Source organism: Macrotis lagotis, chromosome 1 (assembly GCF_037893015.1).
Source record: "Macrotis lagotis isolate mMagLag1 chromosome 1, bilby.v1.9.chrom.fasta, whole genome shotgun sequence".
NCBI classification, from domain to species: Eukaryota; Metazoa; Chordata; class Mammalia; order Peramelemorphia; family Peramelidae; genus Macrotis; species Macrotis lagotis.
Window position 1 is genome coordinate 303,186,899 of NC_133658.1, and position 26,419 is coordinate 303,213,317.

General features: G+C 35.6%; 1 protein-coding gene across 9 annotated transcripts in view; it reads right to left on the reverse strand.

The window, feature by feature from the left end:
* Positions 1 to 26,419, reverse strand: part of FTO (FTO alpha-ketoglutarate dependent dioxygenase) — a 477,648-nt gene that overhangs the window by 304,041 nt on the left and 147,188 nt on the right. For all 9 annotated transcript variants that reach the window (XM_074211304.1, XM_074211303.1, XM_074211307.1 and 6 more), the window contains 2 exons: positions 14,039 to 14,185; positions 194 to 273 (listed from right to left, as the gene is read on the reverse strand). In XM_074211304.1, coding sequence (XP_074067405.1) covers positions 194 to 273; positions 14,039 to 14,185 — 227 coding nt within the window. The remainder of the gene's footprint in view (positions 1 to 193; positions 274 to 14,038; positions 14,186 to 26,419) is intronic.

A 26,419-nucleotide genomic window follows, 5' to 3' on the forward strand; every position in this document is an offset into this window, starting at 1 on the left:
ACAGAACTCAAACAAGAGGTGAAGGAAGACTGGAGTTAGTGAGACAAGAGCTTGTCTTTTTTCAAATACTATTACAGAGATTTTTTTCAATCTATCCCAGAGGCCAGTTGAGGAGAGGACCTTAGTTGATGGTGGTGTTTTAACATATCATTCAGTTACTTCCCATTCACAGCAGAGTTTCTTTTCTACTTACCTCTGCCACTCTGTGAGTAGAACTGAATCGAGGTTGCAAACCAGCCAAAACACAGTGTTGATGGGTTATATTAAGATCATCTAAAGGCATAATATGAAAAAAAATTAATTCAGAAGAGAACAAATGACTTACATTATTTACATAATACTTTACATAATTTGCATAATACATTTATATTACATAATACTTTTCAATAATAAGTTATTTATTACTGTATACTATCAAGTGGTAGTATAAGTTCAGTTTTCAAGTAGAACAAAAATTATTTTAGAAACTGACATTTAATTCTTTAAAGAAATTCTTTAGCACCGGCCTTGGAGTCAGGAGTACCTGGGTTCAAATCTGGTCTCAGACAATAATTACCTAGCTGTGTGGCCTTGGGCAAGCCACTTAACCCTGGATTTGCCTTGCAAAAACCTAAAAAAAAATTTTTTTTTCACAAATGTTTTTACTCCCCCTCTATTGTATTCCTTTTCACAATACAACTATATTTTCAATTTCTGAGAAAGTTTGTAACTTTCTAGATTAGTGAAAGTTAGCTTTCACCTCTGCCCAAGACCTTCTTGTTTCTTCTCCAACTCAAAGGTTTCCTTTCCCCATCAGTTTTTAGGTAAAGGACTAGTCAATACGATAAGTTACTACGTTTCAGATGAACATAACTCAAGCCTAAAACTGCATCATGAAAGAACTGAGAGCATAATATTAATATCAAGTTCAAAGCAGGATATATAGCAACAGGAGCTCAACTCAGAAAAGATACTGTTAGAAAGTGTTATTTTAGCTATAAAATCCTTTTTTGAAAAGAATCTGGTCTTCCTCTTCCTGAAATTATTCCCTGTACCAGTATCATAGATTATTTCTCTGAATAATCAACAACCTAAAAAAATGGCTACTATCCATTGCCAAAAATCAATCAATCAATATACATTTATTAAGCACCTATGTTTGTGTCTACAAGCTTCCCCTAAGGGGAATGCTAGGCACTATGTGCTAAGCACTAGGGATAAAAAAAAAGAGACAAAAGACTGTCACTGCCCTCAAAGAGCTCATAAAAAGACTATAAAATTTGTCTTGAAGCAACATGAAATTGAGAAAATATAGCCCACAACAGACCAACTCCTAGATTCTGCTTGACAAATTCACATGCTGAGAAGAATGAATTGATTGTGTATTATTTTCTTATTGATCTTATTTACAATTATGTTTTTCCTGTAACTGCTTGAATGATGGTTCTTCATCTCTGAACTTAGTTCAGAATTCAGCTGGCCTCAAATAGATTAAGTTTAGAAATCCAATTCTTCTGATAATCACTGATATCTATACTTGCCCTAAGAATTTAGCTGATCTTGGCAGATGCACGTAAACAAAAGGGAATCAAGACCAATAACTTTACACTACCAAGCTACCCTGGAAGAATTTAATGCCCAAAAGTCTAGGCCATTATCTGGCACCTTGACTCAAAACAAGAAATGTTTCTTAGTTTCAGAAAACAAGAAGAGGATCATTGTGAGCTCTCATTAACAAGTTCCAACCAATCACATTTTTCCCCCTGCACCTTAGTTCTCTAACCAATCATGTTGCCCTCAGACCCATGATGGCATCTACCCTGTTCTCTTCTTTGTTTTTACTCTCCATAACCTATAAAAGAAGAACTACCCTTTTGCTCAGGTCGTTTGGCATAAATGGAGACAAGCCACTGACCCATATTATTGACAGGCAGTTTTGCCCTTATTAATAAATGATGTCTAGCATGGAAAATTGCCTCAGTTTACTTTCTGTTAATTTCATTCAGTACACTGCCTGGTTCTACAATCTCAACATCATCAGTCCATTTCTCCTCTCTTCCTTAAAGACTGCTTATATCTAAAAAAATTATAAATTTATTGTAGTCAGAACTAAGGAAAAGGATAGTCTTTGTATTTAAAAAAAAAAACCTAGAATGTTTTCAAAATATCCACAATATAATATCACACTATCCAATCTTCTCCTCCCCCCATGCAGCCCTATTAATGTTTTCCTTGGTAAGAGTAACTTCCTGAAGCAACCTAGATCACCATCTATTATGCAACTTAAAAGTCTTGGGAAAATGGCCCAGGTCATTGAGAAATTAAATTACTTGTCCAGAGTCATAGACCTTGTTCACTTCAAGTTGAACCTGGGCCTTTCTGATTCTGAAGTTCAACTTTTTATGTACTATGTCATACTGACTATCAGTCTTTAAAAGGTGTTTAATAGCTATATTCCCAGCAATAACAATTCCATATTATTTACATATACTGTGTCCCATATACTTTACATATACTGTATTTTAGAGTCTGGAAATGACATAAAATAGATAATTTATTTAGAAAATGAATAAATCAAAGCATTTTGATTTTGATATCAAAAAATCAACACAAATCATTTCAGGAGAAGTTTAAATCCAATATCTTGTCCAAAAAATGCCTCATTTACTCTTCCCCCTCCCCCGTAACTCAGTACAATACCCATCTTAATGTGACTAGCTGACTTTGGCTATTTTGGCAGGACTAGAGGAAGATACTTTCCTGTTTGGGAGGTGTGAGGAATAGGAAAGAAAAAGGAAGCATTCATGTCACAAGTTTTCTTGCCCCCTGGCTCCAGCTTGGGTAATGAACATTTTAATGGGTTCTAGCCAGGATCATAAGAAATGAAGAAACAGTCACTCAGTGATATCTGAGTCAGAAAGAGTCAAGATCAGTCTTGCAAATCCCAATGGAATCCCAGTAAACTTCTGTGTTATTAATACTAAGAACCACAGACATCATTAAGGGGAAATCATCTTAATGAACAGATTTGTTAAGTGCTTTTGTTCTTTTCAGTAGCAACTAATCTGATTCGGCCCATGTGGCAAAAAGAGTATTAGAAGTATTACTTTCAGGTTTGCACCTTCATTTAAACTCTTGGCAACCCTCTAATTGAGGAACTCTCTTGAAATTGCTTCCAACTGTCTCTAATCCTTTATGACTTTCAGAAAGAACCCAGCAATTTTAATTTGAGAGTTTGCAATTTGTCTAAAACTCTAATTGTGTAAAAGTGGCTGAAGATTCATGGAGCGTATGAGACTTTGTGGAGTCTGAAAGGACATTTGAAATGACAGTTTCAGTCTTAAAAGATTACTTTTGTTGTTGTTGTTGTTAAAGAAACATGAAAGCACCACTTGGTTCATGAGGCATGGATGTTTGTAGGAAAAAAATTCCTATGACAGTACAAAACAAAATTAACCAACTGCCTTTTGTTGACTACAACTAAGAAACTCAGTCCATAAAACTTACTCAACAAAAGGGAGGAAGAAAAAAGTTCCATCTTTTGAATATCTGATGGTTGTGGGGGCCAAATTCTGAACACTAATGCCCCTACAATTTCATACTAGTATGAGCCTCCCTTTACATAAGGTACTCCAGCAAGATAGGCAAAACTTTTCCTGGCCCTTACCACTTCTTTGTACACGTCCCACCTACCCCATCCCACCCACTTGTCTGCTAGATTACATCACTTAGACAAAGGGTCCTTTAAATGAAAGTAAGTGTGCATCAATGGCAAAGATCTTTTATATTGATATCCACTCTGGCACTTTCTACAGTCATTTCTTCAATCTTGATACTTGCATCAAATCTTGGGAAAGGATTCAAGAAATTACAAATATGAGGATTTCTGTATTTAATAGTCAAAAGGGCAAATACACTGGGTCCTTTTGCCTTTAAATAAACAGATATTCACACTGCTATAAAAAGGTAAGGATCTAAAACAGGTCAACTAGAAGCACATACCCAATGAAATAATATAGTTAGCTTGCAAAAAGAAGGCCTACATCACTTCATCAATCCTCCCCAAATGGAAAATGATAGCAACATGATGCAGTTTTTAAAATACTGAATTCATGGAAATTAAGTGAATGTACTTCAATCAGGGAATGGCTTAACAAACTGTGGTATATGTATATCATGGAACACTATTGTTCTATTAGAAATCAGGAGGGATGGGAATTCAGGGAATCATGGAAGGATTTGCATGAACTGATGCTGAACAAGATGAGCAGAACCAGAAAAACATTGTACAGCCTAACAGCAACATGAGGGTGATGATCAACCTTGGACTTCTTCATTCCATCGGTGCAACAATCAGGGACAATTTTGGGTTATCTGTGATGGAGAATACCATCTGTATCCAGAGAAAAAATTGTGGAGTTTGAACAAAGACCAAAGACTATAACCTTCAATTTAGGAAAAAAAAAAACTTCTATAATTTTGATATCTCTTATACTTTATTAAGGATATGATTTCTCTCTCATCAGATTCAATTTAGATCAATGTATACCATGGAAAAAATGTAAAGACTAACAGACTGCCTTCTGTGGGGGGGGGGGGAGCAAGACTAGGGGGAAAATTATAAATCTTAAAATAAATAAAATCTTTCTTTAAAAAATCATGAATTCAGATTTTAAAAAAATGCTGAATTCAGCATCAAATGGTGTGGGTTTGATTCTAAACTATGATACTCACCAGCTGTGGTGACACTGGGCAAGTCATTTAACCTCAGTTTACTGTTCTAAAATAGGCATAAGGAGGTAAGTAATGAAAATTTCTTCTTGCTCTGATATTCTATGTTTCTATGGTTATTTAATAACTGGCCAGAACCAACCAAGTATTTGTTTACTAAGAGTAAATGTGGAATTTGGGAAGATAAATTAGTTTTAAGGACACACAGGGATCATTAAATAAGTCATTCCTCAAAGGAAGTAAATATGAAAGTTCTTTCCTTTTTCAGGATAGAAGATGTCTAACTCCATAAATCTCACCAAGGATTCAGTTTTCCACAGAAGCATAACCTCTTTCAGTAGGCTAAAAGAGGCATGTGGGGGACTCCAAGCTGCAAAGTTTAAACTTGCTTTTTATCCTTTGCTGGAAGGCCTGGCTATCCTGCTAGGGTGTTGAGGGAACTGAATTCTTGAGGTTAATAATTCATTTTCACAACTTTGAATGTACACAGGGAAATTAAATCCCACTTCAGACAGAGCTGGTTTAACCTGGACTTTGTTTCTCAAACCTCCTCCCCTTTCTTTCCCCCCTCTTTCCTCCTCCTCCTCTTCCCCCAAACCTCTCCACTTTTCTAATTTGTAACACTTTTAACCATTTTCCAAAGAGGTTTGAGGGTAAGAGGGACTGGAAAGATGTGGAAAAGGGGTGGTGCTACATTTGAGAGACAGGGAATGCCTGTTAAAAGTAGGGTACTGAGTAGGAGAGAGAGAGAGAGAAAGCATTTTTCTGTTTCTCCCTTTGTAGAGGTTTATCAGCCTATCCTAGTGTCCCCTGGGGAACAGAGCTTTCCAAATGAAGTGTAAAGAGCACAAAAACAGAAACCAGTAAGAGACCCTGTTTTCTGTTCCTTCATATAATTTGCTCACCACCATTCCTCTCTCCCTACTTTTCCCCCAAGTTTTCTACTGGAGATCTAGAAAGAAACCTACTGATTCCTCTTTGAGACCTGAAAAGACTTAAAAAGTTAGGACAATTAGAAATATAATGTAGGGAAAACAGGCGTTCAAGAAAATGTGGCCCATTGCAGTAAGTACTAGAGAACACTCCGTGTTAGTTTGATCAAACTCTACTATTCAGGTCAATAAAATAAGATAGAAATATTTACTGGGTTAAAATTGATTAAGAATAATTTGATAGAGGTGGCTAGGTGGTGCAGTGAATAGAGCACCAGCCTTGGAGTCAGGAGTACCTGGGTTCAAATCCGACCTCAGATACTTAATAATTACCTAGCCATGTGGCCTTGGGCAAGCCACTTAACCCCATTGACTTGAAAAATCTAAATAATAATAATAATAATAATAATTTGATAGAAAACAAATTCTACTGGGATCAGTGTTGCTAAGTGTGCTTATATAGCCCTGCTACCAAAGGCTTAATCTGATTTAATTACAATTTGAAAGTCAAAATCATCCCTGGTACACCCAAGAGTTCAAAGTTGTTACACAGGTTGTGGAAAATAAATTGGCTTCCTCCATTCTCTTTGAAAAGATCACTGATGACAGAGGATGGAAAGGATGGAAATCCAATCCAGCACCAAGAATCAGAACATCACAGCCACTGTCCATGTTTTAAGACTAAAGGTGACAACCCTCTACCAATATTCTTTCCCTATGACATCTTACTGTGATCTGGAAGTGAGCCTGTGATATCCAAGGTTATACCAGAAAAGCTCATGCTCTAGCAGGTCTACGATCAAACCAGGGGATAGGCTTTGTCATTCAAGGAGTAGCCCCATTAAGCTGACAAAGGGATATAAATTTTCAGCCAGTGCAACTCACAAAGTATATCAACTTAGACAAAGAGGGAATTAAGATCTCAGTGGAAAACAAATTTACATTTCCTTGAAGCACTGAATTAAAAAATTGATGAACATACAAAGATAATGTGACTTTATTACCCAAAGAAGCTAATACTGGTCAAGGCATTTTCCAAAAACCTCTCTATGCAGAGAGATTCAAGTTAGATGGAGCTAAGAATAGCACTAAGATCTTACAGCTTTATAATAACTTCCTCATTTGCTGACAAAATGCATGATCTTACCTGGTGATGTGGCCATGGCAAGCATGTTTGTCATTACAGTCCAGGTGGTATTCCTGATACACAGCACTCCCTGAGTCCTCCAAAGAGAATGTGAACTCAATGAAAGCAAAGACTATTTCCTTTCAGGTTTGGTAATCTCATTTCCTAGCTCATAATAGACACTTAATACATGTATGTTGCACTGAAATGAATTTGAGCCTCAGTTTCCCTGTTTTGGCCTCCGTATTGTGACAGAGGTTTCAGTTCCCACCTTTGAGTCATTCTGGCAGTAACTGATCAAGATACCTTAAAGGTAACTTTCTAAAACAAGGTTACAGAAAAAGTATTGATCTACACTGAGATGGGCAACAGTTTAGGAGCTCCTTACATTAAGAAATCATAAATCCAGACTAAAGCAAACAAACAACAAAAAAAGAGCTACTTCACAAGGTTACTACAGAGGAAACTTAATAAACCTAAAGCAAGATGTAAATGTAAGCTATTATCAGCAACTTAAAAATTAATGTTATATAGGTTATCTCCCTAAGATAATAAGAAATATAGCAAGATCTGTTAAATATCCAAAAAAATTAAGGGTTGAGAAATATACTTTCTAGATATTCCTAAGAATCAGAGAGATAATTTCCTCTTTCTGGGGAGTGGGTGCAGTAATTATCCTACATAGTTAGATATATGATGTGGGGGGGGGTCTCTTAAGGTCCTTTCCAACAAGGATATTCCAAGTCACTGCAGAGTAATTCACTTCATCTGAATGGTCATTGAGTACAAGGTAATACAGGGGAAAAAAGGCCAGATAAAATATGACAAAAAGGATGATATGAATATTAATTTTTAAACAATATATATAAATAACCTATATCAAATTGATTTCCATCTGAGGGAGAAGGGAGAGGAAGGTGGAAGGGAGAATATTTGGAACCCAAAATTTTGTTTAAAAAAATATTAAAATTTGTCTTTACATGGAACTGGAAAAAATAAAAAAAAATTATTGTGATCAAGTGATCAAGGAAAAGACTGTTGTAATTGAAGTCAGAGGACTTAAGTTCAAATCTTAGTTTTGCTCCCCCTGAGAGGACATCTCTGGGTTTCAGATCCCTCAATGTTATTAAGAATGGGCAAAGTGACTTCTAAGTCTTTTCCGGTTCTAAATAAGTGATATGAGCTAGCAAGCAAAATGTGCTAAGTGTGTCTCTTTGTTTCTCCTAACACACCTTAGCTCAAGGACTGGAAAATGTTTCAGGGTGTGTATAGACAAGAACTCTAAGAATAGTTAGAAATGCACTAATTCTCCTATTCAAAAAATGCCATTAGTGTCTTCTTAGGTGAATTAAATCTCACACAGAGCAGGAGATTTTCTCCTAGGTGAGTAATCCACAAGTTCTACTCTTTTGACACAATTGATTAGTGAAGAGGAGCAGAGAAAGAGCAAAAAAGATTCAGGTTGGATAGGGCAAATCATCTCACAGAAAAGTGCCTGGGAGCAGCAGACTCACTGCTCCCCTACTCAAAATTCATCCAATCTCTCTCTCTCTCTCTCTCTCTCTCTCTCTCTCTCTCTCTCTCTCTCTCTCTCACACACACACACACACACACACACACACACACACACACACACACAAACACATCACTCTAATTTTAACCTGACTGCAAAAAGAGATAGAGACCAAGACAACAAGTTTATGTTTATATGCATTTTTGCCAAGGTCTGCATTTCTTCATATATTTTAGAATGGAAATTTCAGGAGGCGAAGAACATCCCATGGATTGGGAGGTTACAATAAACATGGCAATAACAGAGAAGGTAGGAAAAGTCTAGATTCATATTGGACAAGCAGCTGAAACTGTGCTGTCACCTTTCTACTTTTCAAAGTGAAAAGAAACATGACAGGTGCTCATTTGGCTGTTCAAGCACTTTCCACTCAAATGGCAATTCCTCAAGCTTACCAACTGCAGCCTGAAGTTATAATTTATTATTGTCTCTCTATCCTCTCTGGGCCCCAGCAGAAAGCAGAACATAGCACCTACATTTCAAGACCCCTGAGATGTAGTAAAGTATAATTATTTTGAATTTATGATTAAGTCATAAATTACATGTACAATTCACCTCAACTGGCCAGTTGAGAGTGGGGGATGGGGTCAGAGGAAGAAACAACAAAAGACTTTTGCTTTCAATAGTATTTCTGCATGGAGGTGAAACTGAGGGAGTGCCACCTGGCGGGTTGACTAAGATACCACAGTCTCAGAGGTCAGCCCCAGAAGGAGCCCAGTAGAACTTTTGCAGCTCATACAATAAGTTCTCCTTCCAGTTCATGGGGCTATTGCACAAAGTGGCCCAAGGGAAAGACTCAAAAAAAAGTAGAATGGTGCTAATCTCTGTGTTATTTTGCATCTAATTTTCAGGTTGCTCCAGGCCCTGCTCCTCACACATTAATCCTCCAAGCCCCAGCTTTCCTAAGGTAGGCTAATACAATCTATAAAAACTGCTCTTGGAGTTATATCTAGATATAATTCTGTCTTGACTGTGGTTAAATCGGGGGGGGTCATTATCAAAGCATTGATTCAGCCCCTTACAGACACAGATTCATTTAACTCTACAGATAAAAGGCATGAGACTTCTTCCTTTTCCTGCAAGTCAAATTAGGCAGAATTCACTGAGGAAGGTGGGTTTAGAATTCAGACTCCTTAATCACCTATGCTGTCATCCAATTTTAACATGGGCCAAGGTGAAGTCAGAGGACATTAGACCACCTACTCTTCCTCCTTGACTTTATAATTATAAGCAAAGAACCTGAGGCCTAGATGTTTACTGACTCACCCAAGTGCACACAAGTTTTTAGGAGCAGAGCCCAGGCCCCTGAACCATAAATTCTGAAACAAAGACACCATTTGTATATGCTATGAGAATTCCTCCTGGATATGTAAGGAGAGCAGCTGATTGTTCGAAGTTTGATCACACTAAAATGAGATTCAAGTAGATTACAGAAGACAAAGCTTAATAAGGAGGAAGATACATTAAAAAACAGCTTGCATAGGGCAGCTAGGTAGTGCAGTGGATAGAGCACTGGCCTTGGAATCAGGAGTACCTGAGTTCAAATCTGACCTCAGAGACTTAATAATTGCCTAGCCATGTGGCCTTGGGCACTTAACCCCATTGCCTTGAAAAAAAAGAACAGCTTGCATAGAAATACTCATGTTTAAATAGACACCCCCCCCTCACTTTTGCTCCCCTCAACAACCTACCTGTAGGACTAACTCCTAATTAATAAAGATAATGTCTTGATGCCTCCTGAACTTTAGAAGCCACACCACCAAAAGCAAACCCATAACTTGTGTCCAAGCTGCTTTAAGTCCCTAACTCCCAAGCAGCATTCAGTCAATGGAAAACATCTGGGGCAAAGTAAATCATCCTTCTTTGAAAAAGGCTAGAGTGTATTTTTATCCCTGCTAAGTGCGTTTTGAAGTCATGGTTGGAAAATTAGTGAAAATTGTAAATCTGCTTGCAAATCTGGTCATGTCTAACTCCAAGATTAGGGCAAAGATTCCAATTTAAAAGTAAAACCGTGACAACCCCAGTTAAGCGTGTCCTCAGGCGCAGCCATCGGGGCCTTCACTCACTTCCATAGGCGTTGGATTTATTACAGGCACCCGCCACGTTCCCCATCAGACACCCCTGAAGTATGTACTTGAGACAGCAGGGTTCAGTCTACACTTCCTCTGCAGACCAATATATTATTATAAATTGAGCTAAACTGTTTCCTTTTCATAAGTGCTATGAAGTTCAGATTTCAGTTATCAGCAGGCAAAGCTGAGGTTCCTCCATGGAGCTACTTAGGCTATTTGTTTTTCAAAAAGCAGTAAGAAAAGGTTACATTAATTCCTAACAGCTTTTTGAGAAGCAAAGGGAAGGGATGACTTTCGTTTGTAAATAGCAAAAATTTCACTATGAAAAGATGCTTCCCAAAATTCTTAAGGCAAGAGTTGAAAAATTTAGAATGAGAGCTTACCTCAGGGACTTTATCTCTTCTTATTAAAGGACAACAACAGACTTGTTCACAATCTGGAGGAATGGGAGAAATCTAATAGCTGTTATAAGTATGTTATGTGATATGGAAACAGTACTGCCTCTGGAGCCAGGGGACCTGAGATCAAATCCTGCCTTCAACATCTACCATCTTTTTTATCTTAAGCAAGTTAAACTTTAACTCTAGGAATTAGTTTCTTCTTTCACAGTAAAATGTTCCTGGGAATCCTTTCCAGTCCATATCTAATATCTTTTTGCCTTGAAGAGTTGCATTATAGTAGACATAAAGAACACTGAACTGAGAATCAGGACACATGGTTCAAATCCTGCCCCACAGTCAGCAAGCTAAAAATCTCATCGTGTCTCATTTGTAAAAAGGGCACAATGCTAAATTACCTGTTTTGAGAAAAGTACTTTTTAAGCATACAAGTGCCATATAGAAATTTAAGCTGTTGTTTTCCCTTGGCTAGATTGCTACAATATCTGGAACTGGAACAAGCTTAATATCTAGGGGCAGTTTCTTGGAAAGAAACTATTATCCCTCTCCTGAAATAGAGGGCAAGTGGGTGTGACACTGACCCCCTTTTTGTTTATCGGCAATAGCCTCCAATGGAGAGTGGTGAAGAGCTATTACATTTTAGCAAAAAAAAAAAAAAAAAAATCTCCTAAGGATGGCAGTTCTTTGTTTTGAAGATGAACAATGACTTCTCAGGTGATGTTTGCACTTAAAATATGTGACTTAGATTTAAGTGAAGCAGAGCTGCATAAAGCCATCAGCCTCATGCTCTCTTGCAAGTCATCAAAGTCCAGTGGCAAGACAAAAGGCAGGACAACAAGTGATAGCCTGGGGTTCAGTGGAGGACCTTGGCATCTTTGATGTCTGACCAAGCTCTAAATGCTTCACAGTGCTATTGGAACAAACTGTTCATAGCTGCCCCTTCTGCCTAAGGAAGTCTTCACTGCTCCCAAGAGTTCCCAGTGGGAGCCTTTAGTAGCTGCTCCTCTAGTTTCCATAATTTTTCCCTTCTCCAAAAGTAAATAGGTCTTAGTAACTAAAAAGTTCACTGTTACTATCTCTGCAAGCATGAGCAAGCAAGTCCTCTGGTGAGACCTCTAAGAAGGACTATGGTACTGGGCAGCTCTAAGAGAACTTCTAAGGAGTTCCTTCCAATCTCTTCTAGGTCAAATTCAAAAAGTAAGCCTCTATAAAACTACATGGTGTCATTCTGCTAACTACATTCTGATTGCCTTCTCTTCTCTGAGGTCAGACCCATGGGTCTACCAACTCCTTTGCATCAAGAAGCTGGACCCACACTCCTCAAAGGTGACAGCCCAGTATTTCAGGCAATAGAACCCATCCTTCCTGTCAGTGTCTGAATTCAGCTATCTGTGAACACTTGGCAACAGACACACATTCCTTTACCTAACCAGCAAACCACAAGGGCATATACACAAATCAAGTCCCAGGAAGTTTTTCTTTCTATCAAGCCTAAATTTGCCACTTTTCATCTTCCATTCTTGTTCTGCCCTTGGGGCCAAACAGAAAAAAATATAATCCCTCTTCCAGGTGACAGCTCTTCAAATATGAGAAGGTAACTATCATATCCCCCTACTCAGTTCCTCTACCTAACCCTCTTGTGGAATGAACTGCAGGCCCTTAGTCCTCCTGGCTACTTTCCTTTGGACATTCTCTATCTTATCAATGATCTTCCTAAAATATGGTTCATAGAACTCAACACAGTATGTGGTCAGACCAGAGCAGGGTAGAGGAAGACCACTGAACTCTAAGCTCTTAACAAAGCTGGAAACTCTATTACTTTTCTTAACTGCCACATCAAGCTTTGAGTTTGCAATCCACTACAACCCCCAGATCTTTTTTCAGAATTAGTGCTGTCTAGCCTTATTTTTCTCCCAGTTACAATTCCTTACAGTACAATGACATTCCATTATATTCATATGCCACAATTAATTCAGTCCTTCCCTTATAAGCACATAATCTGTTTCCAGGTATTTGCTATCATAAAACATACTGCTTCCTAACTTCAAAGCAAATACATGAGCAGATTCCTAGGAAGCTAAAGGGCTAGAGAATCCCCAAAGAAGTAGAAACAATGGAAAAATTATGCACAGAGAACCTCTGTGGTCAAAGAAAAATGTTATCAGTCTACTCATTATACACTAGGCCTTAGAATGGAAAAAGGCATTAAGAAGACTACAACACACACACACACACACACACACACACACACACACACACACACATACATACAAAGGCAGGAGCAAAGTTTTAGGGCTCTGTTAGGTAAACTACTTATGAAGCATCTTTTCTTTTAGAATTAAAAACTGAACAAAGGGAAGGCCTGTGCTGTCAGGACAGCTGCTTCCTGAGGCCAGAAGAAGGAAATGAAAAGTCAAATCCTGGAACAAACTTTTCACAACTAAAACCTGCCTAGGCAGGGAAATACTCCAAAAATTTCAGGGCAGGTTAGTATGCATCTGACAGAGATCAGCACTTAAGCAATTCTGTTGAGGTATCTCAAAGTATAAAACATAATGGGGGATTTCAGCAAATTAGGACTAGAGTGTTCCTCAATTTTGCTCTTGAAAAGTATTGCAGGGTGGGTATGTGTATTGGGGGGAAGATACCCACAAAAGAATGCCAATCTGTCAAAGGGTCTTATTTAAACTGTTCTGATATAGCAGTTCCATTAAATGTAGATGATATCTGAACTCCTGTTCTAAAGAGGGACAGGGGTACAATCTCTAGCTCTGCCATCTAACAGCTGTGAGATCATGGACAATTTACTTAATCCTGTTAAGACTCAGGTGTGTCAGTAAAATTGAGATTATGATACTGGCACTATATACCTCACTTGCACTATATATAAACATTTTAAAAACTGAAGTTCTGATAATAGAATTTACAGAGCTCTTTATATGCATCATATAAAGAGCTTCACAATAGCCCTATGAGGAAAATGCAATTATTATACCCATTTTACAGATGAGGAAACTGAAAAGCAAAGAGAACCTGACTTCCTCAGGATAACCCAAAGAGTGAGAATTTTAAGAAGAATTTGAACAGGGGTCTTTCCTGATTTCACATCTGGCATTTTACCCATTATGCCAATGTTTCAATTCCTCATAAAGAACATGAAAAAATTAAATAGCCAACAAATATTGGGAAGGTATTGGGAAATCAATCTTTTCACTTTTTTCTAGGATTACCTAGCATAAGATAGCAGTCTCCTTGATGGAGTGGTACTGCCAAACCAGGTGTCTCTATGTCCCAGGCTATCTTTAGACCAACGTGCCAGACAGCAGGGTTCCTCCCTTCTGGACTCAGCTCATCATCATCATTGATCACTTCTGGGTCTGTTGGAAGAAGAAAAAAAAATGAATGCCAGAGTAGATACATGCCACATAGTCAGCAGGGTTAGAATCATCAGGAAAAAAGCATCTGTGGTAACTAAGCCTTGTAGAAGAAACAGAATTGAGAAAATCATTATAGAGGAAGAAGAGAAGGAGGGCTCTCTCATAAGACGAGAGAGAGGAATAATATGAGCAAGGTAACAGAGATACAAAATATTGCTTCCCCCCCCAAAATGGATAAAAGATTCTTTGCCTGTGTTGAATAACACAACTCATATACAAGCAAAACAGATGTCCGGGCTTCTACTTTAAATCCCCTTAAAATGGTTATATAGTTACAGAAGAAGCCTCAGGTTCTTGAAAGCTATTGCCTGAAGTCTATCAAAGGTAGTGGATCTTACTATTCTGGAAAGTCTTTAAGTCAAGGTATTAAAAAAAAAACATTTCTAGTGTTCAGGAAACTGCCTCAAAAACTTAGAAGTTCTGAGGTCTGCACATGATAATATATGGTGCATGAATATTGCCTATTAAAGTAATATGTATTAGTGAAGGGGGAACATACAATATCATAGAATTGTCTAAAAACCTCTTTCTTCAATAGATCTGTGACTCCATCAAAGAAGGTATCCCCTTCAACTGCTGTAATCTACATATGCTTTTTTATCTTGGGTAATGCTTGTCTATAAATCCTCCACAGGTCAGTCACCTAATGTGCAAGAGGGACCTTCCCTGAATCTGGATATTCTGTTACTGTGTGACTATCAAGGGAGAATAAAGAGCCAAGACAAAATTGATATCATTCATCTTACATAATAACATCTTTGAGTATTTCAACCTAAATACCACAACTTCTATATACATACTAAATTAAGTTATGAATATGAACACATTATTATGTGATCATTGAGCACAAATGTCAGAATAAGTGACAGAAAAGGAAAAACAGACTGTCTACCTATTAACAAATCTTTTATGAAAGAAGAACAATTCTAACCTTGATATTTTATAAATACAGAAGAATCACTAAAGAAAATCTTGAAATGGGTAAAGGGAAAATATCAACTACCCAGGAATATATGCTTTTTAAAAATACTGTAACTATAACTCTCCATACAGTATAATGAAAAAAAATCTAGATTTCTTTTTTTCAGGTCACTTCCATGTCCATTTTTAAGAGACTCTCCTGGACAATCAGTAAGTGCATATTTTCATTCCCCTACTATTTGCATGCATAACAAGGGAAATCAATATCTAAAAATTTGGTGTTGGTTTTAAACCATCTAAATATTTGTCATTTAATGTAGATGGTCAAGCATATTTTAAGTGGGCATGGAGCTGATGCAGTAGACAAAATACAAGACTTGGAGATGAGGAGATGAGTTCGAATCCTGCCTCAGACACATAATGGCTATACTTAACCTGGGCAAGTCACTTAACCTTTCTGTGACTCAGTTTCCTCATCTGTAAAATGAGGATGACGATAATAATAACAACCTTTCAGGTTGTGAAGATTGAATAAGCTAACATGTACAAATTTTGCAGATTTAAAGTACTTATTATCTGAGGGAAACTGCAATGAAGAGATTAAGTACTTTATTATGTTATTTCCCCTGAGCTTAGATTAGAAAAAAAAGAAAATCATGTATGTGTCTGATTCTCTGTCTGTTCCTAAAACCACAGGGGTTAGCCTCAGTGCACTGCTGTAGGCTGTTTCATCACAGAGGGCACAAATGAAAAAATAAGGGCTAGCAAATACTGTGAGAAAAATCAATGCAAACATCTTAGAGGGGGTTTTCATATTTCTTTGGTCAGATAAATTGTAACTTAATTTGAGAAAAGAAAACTGCAAACACGATAGTTTTTAAGCATTCTATCAGATCATGGATATTATAAAAACAAGTACCCTCTGTGGGAATGAACACTCTGCCCAGGATATTCTGCTCCACCTTTCACACTGGCAGCAACATTGTTCTCAAGAAACAATCCAGAAGTATGATCAGAGATGACAATTTCAATCAGAGTTTCCTGGAATCTCCTCATAAATCCAGCACCTTTGGAATGTGCTCATTAAAATAATTTTTTCTAGTGTGTGGGGTTGATATTTGTTTTCTTAGGGGGAGAGAAGGACTGTCACCGTTTGATGTATTGTTTTACTGCTTAAGTACAGCATAAAACCCAGACTTACTTTCTGAGTGAGAGTGGTTTATAATTATCTATAGCAACTGCAACCAATTATTCCTACCCCTTTGTTATTTTGGAAACAAACAGGCAAGATGATCCTACTTGCCTTTAAGTCTTAATTGTCCTAAATGAATTTTTAAAAATAATTCAGTGAATTTGATATATTATCTGAATGTACTCAATAATCTCATTAGAGGGACAAAAATAGCTAAATGCTAAAACTTTTGAAATATAAACCTAAATGTTAAGATTATGAATTCAAATGATTATTCAGACTCTGAAGTGATGAAAATGGTTTAATATTTCAACCCAGTTTACAAGGAAAAAACTCCAATTCAAAATGTAAAAATATTATCATCAAAATTCCTTCTAATCATGCAGGAAGTAAACAACCCTATTATATTAATCAAACACTGTGAAGATGCTGTATGTATTTATACATTTTAATGTTGTAATCAAATAATATCTATGACAATGTTAATTAATTCATTCTTAGTGCTATACATAATCTCCATATAGGGTAGTATTCAGAAGTTTATATTAATTAGTAGACAATGTGATATAATGAGCTGGCATCAGAGTAAGGAAAGACAGAGTTGAAGTCCATGTCTGACACATATTGACTATGTAACCCCAGACCATTTGACCTCTCAACTATCCCAGACATTTCTTTATTTACTGGGAATACCCTATCACCACAAAATAACAAATCCAGCTGTTGTTGTTTCTGTAATTGTTAAAGTATTAATTATTTAGAATAAAATTTTTTTTTATCTTGTGAGTTCTCTATTACTCTTAAATCACATCAAGATGGATAATTTTTCCCTTATGCATTACAAACACCGTCATTTATCTATAAGCATCATTACACATACCTTAAGAAACCATAGGTAGGGTTCTCCTATAATTTTATCCAAAATTCAGGATCAGGTCATTTTGACCAAAAATTATAGAAAGTTTATTCTTAAGGAATTAGCACTTTATTATACAAGTAAATACTTGAGACTGCCACACATCTCTATTGGCTTAAGTATTTAATATAAATAAATACATAGAAAGGCATGATAGGATAGCCAGAATCATATATAAAGAGTTCACTATCTTTTATAAACTAATAGATGGCAAATCTACATTCTTCAAAATATCTTTGAAAATTAAACAAATAATTCATATTGGAACTAAAGTATAATCACAAATAAAACTGTTGCCTACATTACATATTTACAGATGAATTTTTAAAAATTTAAGTATACCATTTTAAAATGTATTTTGAGACTGAATATTCATAATCTCTAAAGTATATGAAATGAGAAGTTTTCAAAATATAGATACACAGTTAAAATAAAATCCATGTGGGAAGATGATGAAATTTTGTTATTCTTGTCATTTAGCTGCTATTGTATTGAACTAGTTTTAATGCTGCTTTTAGAGAGCCTACAGAAAATCAGTTTTATCCTTTTTTGCCAATTACAATTTTTCCAATAACAAAAGACAATTGTTACCTAACTTGAAAAAATTCACTCAACACAAGTTTTATACTACTACTAACATAATAATAATAATAATAATAATAATAATAATAATAATAATAATAATAATAATAATAACAAATATTAAAGACAGCAAGGACATTTCTAATTTGAATTGCATCAAAAAAAGATAATGATATACTAAAAGTTCATATTTGTACAGTGCTTTATGGTTTACAAAGCACTTTATATAAATCAGTTCATTTGACCTTCATAATAGATCTCTGGACAGTTACTGATAGATATCTCTATATTACAGATAAAGGTGATACAAGTTCGAAATATGATACTAGTGGGAGAAGCAGCAACAATATCTGCTTTATTTGGTTATGTAAGAAACAGTCACCAATGCATATTGTAGAGTGTTAAGCCTTGTAAACTAACCAGAAATATAACTTTCACATAGCAAAAAAAATCAACTCATCATCTCTCACTAGAAATAAGCAACTGTTTCAAAAGACCTTAAAACAAGTCATTTGAAACAAATTAAATTCCAAGAAACAAGTATCTGAAATTTCTTAAAGAATATTGAAAATTTCTTGCTTACTTGTAGCTTACAAAAACTTCTTACTTATTTGTAGCTTACAAAAAGCTATAAAATATAGTCTGGCTTTGTCAAGCTGTCAGATTAAGCATCTGATATCCCAACAATGGCTACAGTGGCAAATGAAAAGGTTTTGGGGGAGTTTTTATTTAAACAAATATTCACATTCATGATAATTAATGCCTTAGTGTATCATTTTTCATGGGCAAGAAAAAATAATTATAAACTAGAAAATGGAGAGAAATGTTAATTTTCCATCTCTTCAAACCAGAATATTATGGAAGTAAAATATAAAAGAAGGAAAGTATATGTAGAGACTTCTGCAACCCTGTATATATATATCAAATCGAGATGTTCTAAAACTAGTGGTTGATTTCCTCTAAGAATCTATGTGTAAGGTTTGGAAAGCATTTTACACACACACACACACACACACACACACACACACACACACACACACACACACACTATGAACCCTTTGAGGTGAATACTATCATCCCCATTTTACAGATGAAAAAACTGAGTCTTTAAGAGAAAGTAATTATAGGGGCAAGATTTGAACTTGCATCTGCCAGTGCTAGTACTCTTTACTGAATCACCCAGTTGGCCAGCTGCTACATGACTTGAAATTAGACATTTATATAATTTTGCCCTAATTTCTTCATCTTTCTTAAGTATTTATACATAGGTATGATAGATATAAAACATATAAACAAACTTTGAAAAGCTAAAAGTGCTAAGATGAGGTAATTACTTTGCTACCTCAGAAAATAGATGAAAATTTATAGTCAATTTATTTTTAAGGAACGTATTTTAAATTCCCACAAAGGAACACATTTCAAATATAATATTTTTCCTAAAAATAATAAAATTATAACCCCCAAAAGCACAATAAGTTTACATCCCAGGGTTTCTGTAATTTTTTTCCAAAGCACATTACTTAATCAGCCCATCATTCCAAATCTGTCACCAGTCAACCCTTAGTTTCCATTCCTTTCTTCTGTGGGCCCTCAAAACCTGCATAGCATGTTAGAACAGAGTAACAAAGTTAAATCAAAATTCCAATTAATTCATAGGAATCAACTAAAAATCTTGACCCTTATTTTTGATGATTTTTTTTCTCTAAGGCAAAATAAGAAAAAGAAGTAACAGAATGTAACAGAATGCAAATGGTAGAATTAAATTGTCAACAGAAGTCACTGTACCATTTTTCCCCAAAAGCACTAAATTCAAGGCTTTGAGAGTTGGATCATAAAAAACAATCATCTTTGGTTCTTAGGAAGTAAAAATCTGGTCTATGACAAAAATCTACAAGTAATTATTGACAATTCCTGCATAATTATACAGATTTTTCTTGGTGGTACTTAGACAAACAATGCCAATCACTGGTTTAAAAATTGTACAATTCCAGACCGCTTACTAACAAAATCTATTACCCATGACTTCAGCAGAGAGTCATTGAATGAAGCATATAATTTTACTGATCCTACACAAATTACAACTCAGTGACTTCTAGTCATAGAAATAACAACCCAAAGAAAGTCATGACAGGCCAATCTCATTTCCTTTTCTGGGAACTTTACTACAAGAAGAGCAAGGCAGGAGAATTCTATAGGTAAAGTATTTCTGGATTTCAGGTAAGATATTTTATATAGTCTCTCATAATATCCTTATGGCCAAGACAAAAGCATATGATCTAGCTCAAAGTACAGTTTCAAAGCAGTTAGGCAGATTTAGAACTAGTTCAAAGTACGTTCCAAAGAATAGTGACAACTAGTTAATGTCAACCTGGAAAGACATCTCTGGTGACTGACTAAATGGAAGAATGGAGGAAATGGATAGAGGAAAGTAATGTTTATTAAAACACTAAGTAGAGGCGGCTAGGTGTCACAATGAATAAAGCATGGGCCTTGGAGTCAGGAGTACCTGGGTTCAAATCCAACCTCAGACACTTAATAATTACCTAGCCATGTGGCCTTGGGCAAGCCACTTAACCCCATTGCCTTGAAAAAAATATTAAAAAAAACCCACTCTGTAGGGGTAGTTAAGTGGCACAGTGGATGAAGCACTGGCCCTGGAGTCAGGAGTACCTGAGTTCAAGTCCAGTCTCAGACACTTAATAATTACCTAGTTGTATGGCCTTGGGCAAGCCACTTAACCCCATTGCCTTGCAAAAACCTTAAAAAAAAACCACTATGTGCTAAGTATTATTCCTAGTCACTGTATAAAAATAATAGCAATACTAATAATGATAATAACAGTAATTTGAATAAAGATATAAATAGCAAGTTCAACAAATACAAATAACAAAATATAATAATATGAAATTTAATAGGAGTAACTATAAAGTTGTATATGTGAGTTTTTTTTAAAAATCAACTGTCAAAGTCAAATACAAAGGGGTCAAAAGTGGGCCCCAGTCAGGCAACTAAGCACCTATTATGAAATAGGCATTGTTCTAAATGCTGGGGATGCAGGAAAAGAAAGATAAAAGACAGTTCCTGCTCTCAAGAAGCTCATAATCTAATGAGGAGATAACTTGTAAATGACTATGTACAAACAAACTATAAACAGCATAAACTGTAAATAATCAATCAAGGGAAAACACTAAAGGATGATCAAAAAGGTTTCCTATAGAAGGTAGGATTTTAGATGAGATGTGAAGACTATAGTCACTCCAGAGCATCTTCTACTAAGCTATCAAAGCTGCTTTCCTAAAGCAAAGATCTAACCATATCACATACCCTCCTCTCTCAATAAACTCCAGTGATTCCCTATGACCTCCTAGACTAAATATAAAGTCTTATAACTTTTCACTCTTCTAAAACCTTGTGCTCTGCCATGAATTCTACAATTCAGAGACACTAGGGACAGGTAGGTGATGCAATCAGCCCTGGAATCACTCAGAGGAGTGAGTTTAAACCCAGCCTCAGATACCTGATATTAGCATCTGTGTGACCTTGGTCACGTCACTTAATCCCTCTGACTGGCAAAAACAACAAAAATTCAGAGACACTAGTCTTCCTTGTTGCAATGCCAGGCATTTTCACTGGTAAAAGAAGTAATTATTAAATATACTGGTTTAAAAGAAGATATCAATCAGTAGAACAGATTAAATTATACAACAGAAAGAAACAAGCATATCAAATACCTTTGTATTCAATATACACAAAGATCCCAACTATTGGGATAAGAATTCATTATTTCACCAAAATTCCTAGGGAAAGAGGAAAGCAGAACAGCAGTTAGATTCAGAACAATAACTGAAATCTTATACAAAGATAAGTTCCAAATGGGTATGTGATCTAGATTAAAAAAAGTCATATCACAAGAAAATTAAAGAAAGGAAAAAATACTCATCAGATCTATAAATTAGAAGAAAAGTTCATGACCAATAAAACAGAGATCACAGAAGATAAAGTGTTTAAATTAGGCCTATAACTTTTAACTGCATGAATATCATAAAGTTAAAATCAAAAACTAGGAAAATAATCTTTGCCACAAATTACTTTAATACAGATCTCATTATCAAGCTATATAAGGAACTAAATGAAATTTATAAAAAAAAGCGTTATTCTGCAATTGATTATTTAAAGATATAAACACAGTTCACAAGAGATGAAACCTAGGCTCTCTATATTCATATGAAAAAATGCTCCAAATCATTCATAATTAGAAAAATGCAAATTAAAGCAACTCTATTCCTCCTCACAGTCAGCAGAATGGCAAAGATAATGGAAAATTATAAATGTTGACAATGAAAAAATGGGTACATTGATGCACTATTGGTTAATTTGTGACTGAGTACAACTATTCTGGAAAGCAATTTAGAATTACACACAAAAAGTTTCTAAACACTGAAATGTCCTTTAATCCAACTGTACCACTGTTAGAACCATACCCAAAATAGATCAAAGAAAGAAGAAAAGGCCCTTTATGTATAGAAACATTTAAAGCAGCATTTTTTTGTAGTAAGGAAAACGTAGTAGCAAAAATCTGAAACAATCTATCATTTGAAGAATGATTTAATACATTGTGATATAAATGTGATAGAATATCACTAAGCTGTAAGATTGAATAAATGGATTATTTCTGAAAAACACAAAAAAACTTAACTGAACTGATAAAAAGTGAAGCAAGCAGAACCAGAATAATTTAGACTGCAATATCAATATCATAAAAATACATAATATTGGATACTTTTATAAACTGATATAAACTGATGTAAAATGAAAGGAACAGAATCAGGATATTTAATACTAACAAAACAATTTTGAAAGTTTTGAAAACTATGATCAATACAATGTATCCATCACAGAGAGGTGATGGATTCAGGGTGGAGAATAAAACATATTTTAATATACACAATTGAGGGGATGTTTTGTTTGATAATGCACATATATTTTTAATTTTTTTCTAACACAGGAGGATGAGAATGAGAGTATATCAATTTGTGTTCATTTTCAAAAATAGAGAGGGGATGCTACATGTCCTTTGAGGTGAGGTCATAGAAAAATTAATTTTACTTTAAATGCTTTAGTTTCTAAGAGAGACCTCTCATGTAGTTTCAGTAATCTATACATGTATTTGATATAAATATCTGGCCCTTGGTCAGTGCTTAATAAATGGTTGTTGACTTGGGTTGGGAAATTCAAAACTGTGCCATACAAAAAGCTGGTAGAAGAAACTAGGGATGTTTATAGGGAAGAAAATACTTAATAGAGGTAGTAAAGCTACACTGAACAGTTTTAAGGGTTATCATAGAGATTGGGGGGAAAGAAGACAAAACTTATTATCTTTGGCCTCAGATTGGAAAAAAGCATGACCAAAGCAAAAGCTGGAGAAGTACAGTAGAAATAACATTGGATTTAGAATAAACATGGATTTTAGTCATCATTTTTTTTATTACTTTTGTGACTTTGAATAAACCCTATCCCTTCTCTGGGTCTTATTTATCCCACTTTAAAGAGAAGTTGGATTATTTGATCTCTAATGTTTTCGCTTACTCTAAATCATATCCTAAGACCTTTTGTTAGCACATTTCAACTCAGTATAAAGGAAATCCTTCTTAACAATTAGAAATGTCCCAAAGTAAAATGGACTCTCTTGAAAAGTAAAGAGTCATCCATCACTAAATATATTCAAGTGAAGGTTGTAATAAAAGGTACTATTGCCCAGGTACAAGTTAGATAGCTCTTCAAATACTCAGACTCTGTGATTTTATGATTGGCTCACTTAAAGTATATGAACATTTCACTGAGTTAAAAAAAGACAGTGATGACTTAATATATTCTCATGAATTGTTATGACCAGAAACTTCATCACCTTGCAAGCATACTGAAAACTATCAGTCCATCATTACAATGATATTGGAAACCATGTCTAGAGGAAGGCTTTAGGTGAAGCTTAATATTAAAATCTTGTGAAGTACGTACTATGATAATTCCCATTTTACATGGAGGAAACAGGCAGGCAGAAGTTCAGTGACTTTGGCAAATGACACACAAGTAAGTGTCTGAGTTTGGATTTGAACTAAGGTCTTCCTGTATTGACACATTTTAACTCAGGATAAAGGAAATAAAACCTTCTTAACAATTATAATTGGGAGCAGCTAGGTGGCGCAGTGGCTAAAGCACTCACCCTGGAGTCAGGAGTACCTGGGTTCAAATCCAGTCTCAGACACTTAATAATTACCTAGCTGTGTGGCTTGGCCAAGCCACTTAACCCCATTGCCTTGCAAAAAAAAGTTAAAAAAAAGTTAAAAAAAATTAGAATTGACGAAAACTCTCCCTGACTCCTGGCCCAGAACTCTATCCACTGCACCAACGAGTTGTCTCTAATAATAAAATAGTTCATCTCAAATGAGATATATATCCCAGGACCCAGAAGAAAAAAAAATTCTGACTCATAAATGGGATTTTCCTATTTGATCACCTGACCCTGCCAAAGATCTCTCTGTAATTCAAAATTGTTCAGGCAAAGGTGCTGCCCCTTTGACACAATGGGAGGTGTAAATATTACCATTTTTAAAATGCGTATTATGATTTTGTTTACTAAAAATATGACTTGATTACTTTTCCCAACAAACACCACTTATTAAAAAGATAAACTCAAAACTGTTTCAAATGTTATTCCAAGTTTCAAAACTATAAGGAAGACTGTATCTTGTTATGGGAATGCAATAAGACCGTTAAAGAGAATAATGTGTCTGACCACAAAAGCATTTTTTGTGGCACTTTAAAGTTGTCATTTACCATTTAACAATGACTTCAATTTAGAAAAACTTTTCTTTTACAGACAAAAAACTGCTTAAAGAATAGAGGCTTTCAGCCATTACCCAACTGACAAATGGTCAAAGGATATGCAAAGGCAATTTACAGATGAGGAGATCAAAGCAATCCAGAGTCATATGAAAAATTGCTCTAAATCATTATTAGAGAAATGCAAATTAAAGCTTTTCTGAGGTACCACCTCACACCGCTCAGATTGGCCAAAATGACCAGAAAGGATAATGATCATTGTTGGAAGGGTTGTGGGAAATCTGGGACACTATTACACTGTTGGTGGAGCTGTGAACTCATCTAACCCTTTTGTAGAGAAATTTGGAACTACACCGAAAGGGCAACAAAAATGAGCATATCCTTTGATCCAGCAATACCACTACTGGGTATGTACCCTGAAGAGATAATGGAAAAGGGTAAAAACATCACTTGTCCAAAAATATTCATAGCAGCCTTGTTTGTGGTGGCAAAGAACTGGAAATCAAGTAAATGTCCTTCAATTGTGGAATGGCTTAGCAAACTGTGGTATATGTATGTCATGGAACGCTATTGTTCTATTAGAAACCAGGAGGGATGGGAATTCAGGGAAGCCTGGAGGGATTTGCATGAACTGATGTTGAGTGAGATGATCAGAACTAGAAAAACAATGTACACCCTAACAGCAACATGGGGGTGATGATCAACCATGATGGACTCACTCACTCCATCAGTGTAACAATCAGGGACAATTTTGGGCTGTCTGTGATAGAGAATACCATCTGTATCCAGACAAAGAGCCATGGAGTTAGAACAAAGTTCAAGGACTATTCCCTTTAATTTAGGAAAAAAACAGATATCTTATTGTCTGATCTTGTTATCTCTTATACTTTTTGTTTCTTCCTTAAGGATATGATTTCTCTCTCATCACACTGAATATGGATCAATGTACAAATGGAAACCAAGTAAAGACTGACAGGTTGCTTTCCGTGGGGGGGGGGGGGAGTAAGATTGGGGGGAAAATTGTAAAACTCAAATACAATCTTTAATAAAAGAAAAAAAAGACAAAAAAGCTAATTTTCTTTGTAGAGAAAATAGAAGGAAGAAAAGAGAATAGAGGCTTTCAAAATTTTAGATTATCCCAATTTCTTCCACTGGGACAGCAAGAGATTAATGAAAAAGTTACTAGGATACTATAACTGTATTAGATTCAGGGAAACTATTGCCCCTAAACAAGATCTTAATTAGTAACTGAACATATTGCCCCTAAAAGATATCAATTAGTTAGTTACTGAAGACACTATTAGCTGGGTTCTGAAAATGACATTCTATGTTCTATCCTCCTACCCTCCTGGGCAGTAGATTGAGTGCTGGTCTAGAAACAGGAACATCTAAATCCAAATCTAGCTTCAGACACATTATGTGACCCAGTACAAATCACCTAATTGCTGTTTGCTACAGTTTCCTCATCTGCAAAATGGGGTAGCAACTACATCTCCAATTGTTGTGAAGAACAAATAAGGAAATAATTGTAAGGCAATTCACTCAGTACCCGTTTACACTACTTTGCTATAAAAATGTTAGCTTTTATTATTAAATGGCAAACCATTTCAGTATCTTTTTCAAGAAAATCCAAGAGTCACAAAGAGTCAAACACTATTGAAAAGTGACTGAACAATGACAAATTATTATTGTGTGAACTGTTTCTCAGGTCTAGAATTTACAA